Genomic DNA, 9,175 nt, shown 5'->3' on the forward strand with positions numbered 1-9,175 from the left:
TATATCTTTCCTCAAATAAGGGGACCAGAACTTTGCACAATACTCCAGGTTCGGTCTCATCGTTGCCTTGTACAGTTGTAGCAATGCTTCTTTAAATGGAAGAGGCGAGTCCAGAGGTATCAAAGGCATGAATGAGGGAAGCAAGAATCTCTTTTCTGAAGAAGGTATATTAACTCCTTTCCGAAGAAGGTATATTAACTCCTTGTAGCTTGCTTCTGGTTATATATTTAGGTATTCTGTTGCTTTAATATTTTGTTCTTTTTGGTTCTGTAAATTATTTAACTTGCAAGTAATTTTGACCAGCAGTTTTGGTTTGTACGCATTGGTTGCCAATATGCTTTTTCCATCTTTGAAAATAGTAGGAAAACAGGGTTGTCATATGTCTTATGTACCAGTAAATAGTTTACTACAACTGGAATCAGGTGTGAAACCCAGGAATTGTACCCTGTACATATTGGTGAATAAAGTACGTATGGCGAAAGCCGAACTGGAACAGTCTGTGCAAAATATTAATGATTGTGTAATTGCTACACTTATAAGCTAGAAGCTGATTACCAGGATGTAATCATCAGTCAAATTAGTATGTTCAACTATATTTATATTTAAAGCCCAAAATATAAATAGGAAACATTCCCCCATATATCGTGTTTCGTTAATATAATGTGTATATGTTTGATGTTTAAAATTTTATTCCTGTAGTTTATAATTGAACACGGATCACAGCTGCCTAACTGCCTGATCATCAGCTAAAATGATTTTTAATTCAATAGTTTACCTCATGTTGATTCTTAGCAATTATATGCTACACTTCCCATATGTTTAAACACATTTAATTCTTGTTGATTTTATATCATTGAATTATGCCATTCCAAATTAAACTAGCCTGAAAATTCAGCAATGTTGTTTAGCTGAATGAAACAATGTTGTCACCCCCCTGTGGCCTCTGGGAATACATAGAAAAATGAACAAAATATGTAATCATGTATGCACAGTTGCATATATGGATGGCAAAGCGAGATTTAAAAACTATTTCCACACACAGTTCAGTTCCCTTTGACAATAACTTAGTGAATTTTCTAACCTACAGTGTCCTTTTCTTTTAAGTAATAATTTTGCCTGGCAAATTAAAAATACAACCATTTCTGTCACATGCATTTGGAGTATAGAGATACAATAGCCTTGTCATTATGATATTGATGTCATGAATTTGAATCCAATGAGTTGTGAAATTGAAGTAAATACATCTACTCATTTGAGGGCTGGTCCCAGAACAATTTCCAAGGTAGCTGTGTAATATTGTAAAATCCCATTTGAGTCGATTGATGTTCTTCGGTGGGGGGGAGCCTGTTCCATCCTCCAAACTCAATAATTTGATACCACTGCAAGAGCACTATCATTGTAAAAATCACACTGGTTCAAGAAGATGGCCCACAACAACTTTGCAGGGAAACTAGTAATGTGCTGTAAATGGGGTCTTGCTAGTGTCATCGACCACCCAAAAACAAAATGAAAAAATGACTGCCAACTACAATCCTAGCTGCAATGACCTTGGAGATGAGCTTAGACGAGACCAAATTTATTTCCCTACTCTACATGGCTCAACTTATTTATGTTCCATGGCACAATGTTTTTATGTTCCAACATGGTGCCTGGTACAAATTCTGCCAACTGAAGCCACTGTTCTTCTTGACCATTTTTGAGTGGAACCATGTAGCTTTGACAAAACAAAGGCAGCCTCAATGTTTATGGTTGAGCAAGAAACCACTACGATCAAGGCCTCTTATGTAGGTTGGAATATTGTCAATTGTTCCATATTCTTGCTGTATTTATTCTTTGCACTCATGCAGGAAATGCAGAATTATGAGTGTCCTGTCCCTTTTGGTGGTGGCAGAGAAGGGATTGGCATAACATCAACCAACAGTGCCATCCAGATGTTTAGATAGGGCTGTTTCTTTTTTCTCCTTTTCTTGCCAATTGTCTTTCCTGAAAATAGTGACTGAAAATAGTCACCTGAGGAAGGAGCAGTGCTCTGAAAGCTAGTGTTTGAAACAAACCTGTTGGACTTTAACCTAGAGGTGTAGGGTGGGAGACTAGAAATTCCTGCCCGAAGTCAACTGACCATTACATGGTCCCAGTCCTGTCCATGCCGATCTCTTGACCCCCCACCTTGAACTTTGCACTTTGACCTCCAGAACTGCCCCCCTCCCACAATCCCCCAACTTACCTCTCAAGGATGCTCAAGCCCCCCCCCCCCTCTTAAGAACAGGGCAGCCCCAGCAATACTTGGCACTGGCAACCTGTCACGTAGGCCCCTTGGCACTGCAAGCCTGGCACCCTGGTAATGCCCCTGTGAATCTGACAATGCCACCAGTGCATCCTGGCAGTGCCAGGGTGGCACTACATGGTCAGGCTGGCAGTGCCAAGGTGCCCAAGTACCAGCAGGAGTGCCAGGGTACCACCCTTCCCAGAGCCCGACTACCAGGGGTCTCCGATGGCCTGGGTGACGCTCTAGGTGCCATTATGCCTGGTCCACGTTTGTGTGGACCAATGCTAAATGGTGCCATAGTGAGGTCTCCCAGGTGCAGGCATTCGTTCCCAGGCCTCAGGAGAATCTGGCGCAGTCTTATTTAAATGAGCCTAATGGCTCACTTAAATATGTAAATCTTGATTTCACTCAGCAAGGACAGGATCCAGATTGTGACGTCTTGCAAGACCTCGTTAGACCTCACGAGGCATTCTGAGCATCACAAACCTCGTGAAAGGCCTTTCGTGACATTTAATGGCCTTGTCGCGTCGTGTGCGGCGAGGTCATTCTATCACGCCCCAGATATCATCTGGTACCTCACTCAATCACCCCTTATGTGACATCTTGACAATAGTAAGTAGGTAATTCAATGTAGGAGTTACCACAATCAAATTTGTTGCTGTTTTTGACTCTGCACCAATACACACACATTTACAGCACAGAATACTCGATCGTGGTTAAGTATGATATTTCTGGCTGATTTCCCCTTCCCTAACTGAGGGGTACTGAGGCCTTTTGCAGCATCTCTCTTTTTGTTCAGGCTGATACCAATTGGCTGACATTGAAAAAAGAGACACATGGGGCGAAATTCTCCCCCAACGGCGCGATGTCCGCCGACTGGCGCCAAAAACGGCGCCAATCAGACGGGCATCGCGCCGGCCCAAAGGTGCGGAATGCTCCGCATCTTTGGCGGCCTAGCCCTGACATCCGGCGGGGGGTCGGAGAATGACGCCCCAGGTTTGTAGCAGTATAACAGGACGTTTCTAGAATCTGCTAAGGGCTTTCTTTAGGTGGTATTTTTCTAAGAGTTATTGGTTAATTCAGTTGTGTTGTGACCTGAGTCAAGTGGGACGGGAATTGACTGAACACTAGCCCAGGGTGCAGTAACATAATTTGGGAGCTCATCCGGGATCTTTGGAACGGTAGACAGCGAAGTTTGAGTTGCAGTATAGAAAACAAAGAGGCAGCAGGTTTGTAGCAATATAACAGGATGTCTCTGGAATATGCTAATCATTTTCTTCAAGTGGACGACTTGTCTCTGGTTTATTCAAAAGTGCTTTGAAAAGACAAGCTAGTTGAATTGGCAAGGGAATTGAAAATAGAGGTACCAGCTCGAGCTAGGAATGTGAAGGTAACTGGCACAATTGCTCAGCACTTAAATTTGAAAGAGATACTAGGAACATAGGAGAACCCATGAAGTAGTGTAGTATTAAGGACGTTTTCTGGTGGGGAAATTGAGCCGCAGAAAATTTGGTTTCAGTTCAAGCACGAAAGGCAATTAAAAAGAATCGGAAAGGAAATGGAGATGCAGCAAAAAGAAATGGATTTGAGGCAAACATAAAAATAAATGGAGATATAAATTAGGAGGTTGGAATTAGAGAGAGGAAAAAGCAAAAGAGAGAGAGGAAAAAGCAAAAGAAAGAGACTTCTAGCTTAGGGTGCTGGAAATTAGCGGGCAGCTGCCGGAAATTAGAGGGGAGCTTAATCTCAGAACGGAACCTAGTGGTGATATGTTTAGATTTATACAGGTCTGCCCAAAATTCAACGAGAAGGGCTTTTGAGAAAATAGCAACCCAACTGGAATGACCAAGACAAAAGTGTGCATTAGTCATGCAGAGGAAATTATAGGGCAGGTACAGGAAGTTTATGCTTCCCTGTCAGAGCGGGTGCCCAAGAATTATGACAAGGTAAAAACTGCTATCCTGGGTGCGCACAAATTGGTTCCCGAATCATATAGGCAGAAGTCTTGGAATTTAAGGAGACAGCCAGGACAGATGTATGCCAAATTCAAAAGGGTTAAGCAGAAAGTTTTGATAGATGGGTACGAGCATTAGGAGTTGCAACTAGCTATGAGGCTCTGAGAGAGGCCATTCTCTTTGAGGAATTTAAGAAATCCTACCTTCTTTGATAAGAACCCATGTTGAAGACTAAAGGGAGATGCCTGCTGGGCAGGCAGCAACTATGGCTGGCGATTATGAACAAATTCATAAATTTAAACCTTTGTTCCATTACCCTGTGGTTTTGAAAAGGGATAGGAAGTGGGGGAGTGAAAGGAAGCCAGGTGGCCAAGATAAAGAATGGCTAGCTGGGATGTTCCAAGATCTCCTCCTCAGAGCAGGAAAGAAGGTACTGAGGGTGGAGGTGAGACTCGGAAGCCGAGGTGTTACCATTGTAACAAGGTGGGACACGTTTGTTCAGCACGTTGGAAGTTGCAAGAAAAGCCTGTTGCTAACTTTTGGTTGGTTCAATTGCTCTGTTTTATAACCTTTGCTCTCGAGTCGCCAGGTATCTTTATGATACCGCCACGAGGTTCAAGTTCAAGTAATGATCAATAACTCAATACATCAATTAGTAAGATTCAAATCAAAGCACATTTATTATACACAGTAATCGCTACTCATGCATAAATTCTACTTCTAAGCTACTTCTACAACTAACAGGCCTATACTTAGCTTCGGACTGACCCACCAGGTCAGGGGAACAAATGGCCTTTCGTTCGGGTTCTGAGTCTGCGGGATTCAAGGTTGGTACGGACTGGTAGCTAGGAGCGCCTATCTCGTAGCGAGCGTTGACTTAAGGCTTGCTGGATCTCGGTGGCAGCTGAACCGGTCACTGTCAAGGGTTGGTTCGTGTTGCTGAGTAACCCGGTCAAGAAGAACGATTTGAACTTGGGGGCTTAACTTTATAGTCCCCAGGGGCTTCCCGCCTTTCGGGGTGGACCCTATACCTGGTTCCAAGTGATTGGACTTCGTTCCAATCGCTTGGTTCGATTTCTCCAATACTGGAGCGGTTCCCTGATCGATGGTGTCTGTTAACCTCTTTTGTGTTGGCTCCTGCTGGCGCCGAGGAGTCTGGCTTGGCTTTGTTTATCCCAAATGTTTTGATTGTACCCGGGGATCGCTCATTAGTATGTAGATGGCTGCTACATTATTATGCAGATGGCTGCTTGTATCGATGCTGTCTGGGCTTTTGCAGAGTTTAATACACAGTAAACTTGCACCTACTAGTTTCTGCCTCTGTTGGCTGAATTTCCCTGCAGCCTTTGCTGTTCTCCATTTTACGTCGGGAGTTGGCCAACCCAGGTGGCTACAAGCCCATGGAACTGGTGGGAGTTCATAAGGAGGATTCCGAAAAGGGAACGAAAGTGGAGAATACTACACAGCAGACTGTGGCTTTAACTGGACTTAGGAGACCAGAGGCAAACACTGCTGCGGGAGAAGGTGGGAGGAATGAGCTAGATGAGAGATATGCAGGGTTAGTGTCTAAGGGGAAGATCTCCCTATAAACTGATGTCGCCAAATCCATAACTATCATAAGGGTGCTACTCAAGCTTTTTTACTGGAGAAGATTTTGTTTTCCCTCCAGAGAACTCAGTGAAAGCTAAGGTATCAGTGAATGGGATTAGTGGAGATTATATCCCAGTTCCACTGTATCAAGTACAATTGGAGTGTTATTTAGTGTCAGGTCCATTAATGGTCAGAGTGGTTAAGAGGTTACCAGTGGACGGAGCAGATTTACTTTTGGGGAATGATGTGGCAGGAGTGAAGGTTGTCATTTCACCCATGATCACAGACAGGCCAATGGAAGATAAATATTCAGAACAGTTGCAGGAGCAATTTCCAGAAATTGTTCCCCCCTGTGTGGTGACCAGGGTGATGGTTAAACAAGGTTCCCCACCAGAGATTAAAGTCACACCACAATCAGAGGGTCAAGTAGCCAAAATTATCCTTGAGAATGAGGGTTATTCCGATTAAGTGTTTGATAGAACTGAAGTAGATACAGAGACACAGTCAGCTCTCACAGACGTTGAGGCTGGGGGATTCCAGAGTGCTACAACATTAAGAACGGACATCCTCATAGACCAGTGGATGAAGAATGGACGGTTGTTCATCAGATAGTGGTAACCGCCCAAGTACCATAGGGAAGTATTTCGGATAGCTCATGGGATACTCATGGCAGGAAATCTTGGAATTCAGAAAACTCAGGCCTCAGTCACGCATTGCTCCTGGCCAGCACTGCACAAGGATATGGTGCAATTCTGTAGAACCTGTCATATCTGTCAGGTAATAGGTAATCCACAGCATATGATTAAGCCCACACCATTAATACCCATACCCTTTTTTGAGAAACTGTTTAGTTGGGTGTTAGTAGATTGCATAGGATCATTTCCGAAAACGAAGGCATTGCATCAGTACATTCTTACGGTCATGGATATAACTACTCATTTTCCGGAAGATACACCTTTGTGAACCATTACAGCTAAGGTAGTAGTGGAAACATTGATGCAGTTTTTCACACGCTATGGTCTACTTTTAGAAGTACAGCTGGACCAGGATTCTAACTTCATTTCAAAAAATTTCCACGACAAAATTTGCGGTGTGGGTATCAAACAGTTAAAGTTAACCACCTATCATCCACAAACGCAAGGAGCTTTGGAGAGGTATCATCAGAGTCTCAGGACCATGATTAGGGTCCATTGCCATGGCTAACCAAGAGACTGGGACAAAGATTCGGATTTTTTACTATTTGCCACCAGTGATTCTTTGAACCAATCTCCTGGGTTTAGCCCATTTGAGTTGGTTTATGGCCATCAAATACAGGGCCCATTAAAATTGATGAAGGGGAAGTTTCTAAAACCAGAGAACAATTCCCTCAATTCCTCTGACAATTTCTCAATGTTTGGATTATGTATCTGCATTTCTGGGAAGACTCAATCCACCTAACCTGCACATTCTAGGAATGTGGAAGGAAAATGGAGCACCCGGAGGAAATCCATGCAGACACAGGGAGAAAGTGCAAACTCCATAGTGACCCAAGTCTGGAATTAAACCCAGGTCCTTAGTGCTGTGAGGCAGCAGTGCTAACCACCGTGCCACCTTCTCTTGTTGCAATGGATACATGACTGCCTCACATAATCAGTCTCAGCTCAAACTTGCTATTCTCCATGGCTTTAATATCTGAACAGGGACTATTTTAACTAGATTGTAGGGACTGAAAAGGTTCACAGGTTTATTTTACTTTAAGCGCAATTTGTTACTTTGTGATTTAAAAAAAAACCAAAGCAAGTAATGATCATTTTATTTTTGTTCTTTGGCAGCATAAACGCTGTATACCAGCATCTCTTGAAGCCTACTACTCAGCACAAGACTCTACTTCCCGAGGGCGATTCTACACGGTCATCAGCCATTACAGCCTGGCTAAACAAACCACTTCCCGGTCAGTTTCTCCATGGCTGCCTGCTGCATCAGCTGAGAAACCAGCAGAACATGATTCAAAATCCTCAAGCAATGATAGTCACTGAACAACTTACCAGGGGTGACGTTTTTTTCAAAACATAAAACTAAGTGAAAGGTGTTAAGGTTGCTAATACCGAACTGTTGTATCAGTTCCGAAAAGAAGCAGTATTTGGATTATACAATAATTGTTTCTTTTGTCCCTTGTCCTTGTTGATTTGTATTTGATTCTGAAGTTTTTTTGTACAAAGGCATGTTTGGTGTTGCTGCACTTCACGTTATAGACTCATTTTTAAATAGGCTACTTGAAGAAATCTGTCATCAATTACTTTGTTCTTATTGTTTAATTGAATTTCAAAAATAACCTTCACAAAGTGTTTTGTGAGCTCTCAGCTGAAGACAGAGGCAGTGCACATTTAACTCATTATTTGAAATAGAGCATTTCCTGCATGAGCAGTTTATGTGCATGAAATTTTGCACGTTTAGCTGACGTGTACAGTTATAATCATATAATGTTGTCACCCTCTGTGGCTGCACTTTTCTAGAAGTAAACCAGATAGATAAGATAAGCTTATGTAATTCAGCCATTGGCTGAAGAGCAGTTGATGATAAATATTTCTCCTATGCCTGCAGACACTTGGGTGCTCTGTAGTTCCTGCATACTACAGAAATGCTTATGCTTGGAAAGGGATAGTGATTGACTGCTGTACATATGAATTCTTGATATTAAGGGATGCAGTTTGGGGATTTATTAATTAGATTTCACAAAAATTATCAGATTTGTAGCTGAAGCTTGGTAGAGGATTGTAATAAATAGTATTTAACACAAGCGCAGAATCATTTTTCTCATGTTTTCACATGTAATATTACATTGTCAATTGTGTTGATTTCAAGCTAATGTAAAAAAGAAGGAATAATTTATAATTCCTTGTGGTGTATTTTTGTCACTATCTAGCAGAAACTAAAGTATTTTTGGTTGTGTTTCTTGGGATTTTTCCGATTAAGAAATAAAGCTAGATGTGTTTGACAATTTCAGGAGTTATTTTTTTATTTTTGTTGGACATCCTGCCGATCACAAATAAAACAAAACGAGCAAACATTATTCACTTTCATTAGCTATGACTTTAATGCTCCTTCCTGAGCTCAATGGCACAACCACGATCTGCATTGTTGCAACGCCATTTCTTTTATACCTGCATATAATGATAGCTACACCAATATCTTTAATTCCCTTCTACCGTAGCAAGCATTGGTGAAAACAGGTTTTATGTACAATAATGTCAAAGTCTAGGATATTTTAAAATATGTTCTTGGAAAAACCAGCGTGTATTTCCCATCTCTAATTGTCCTTGAACTAGACCATTTCAGAGATCATTTGAGAGGGCAGTTAAGAGTCAGCCTCATTACTATGGGTTTG

General features: G+C 42.0%; 1 protein-coding gene across 3 annotated transcripts in view; it reads left to right on the plus strand.

The window, feature by feature from the left end:
* Nucleotides 1-8,791, plus strand: part of nsg2 (neuronal vesicle trafficking associated 2) — a 160,909-nt gene extending 152,118 nt beyond the window's left edge. For all 3 annotated transcript variants that reach the window (XM_072512098.1, XM_072512096.1, XM_072512097.1), the window contains exon 5: nt 7,623-8,791. In XM_072512098.1, the coding sequence (XP_072368199.1) occupies nt 7,623-7,826 (204 nt within the window). In that variant the 3' untranslated portion in view covers nt 7,827-8,791. The remainder of the gene's footprint in view (nt 1-7,622) is intronic.
* The last annotated feature ends 384 nt before the right edge of the window (nt 8,792-9,175 follow it).

This window comes from Scyliorhinus torazame, chromosome 7 (assembly GCF_047496885.1).
Source record: "Scyliorhinus torazame isolate Kashiwa2021f chromosome 7, sScyTor2.1, whole genome shotgun sequence".
NCBI lineage: Eukaryota > Metazoa > Chordata > Chondrichthyes > Carcharhiniformes > Scyliorhinidae > Scyliorhinus > Scyliorhinus torazame.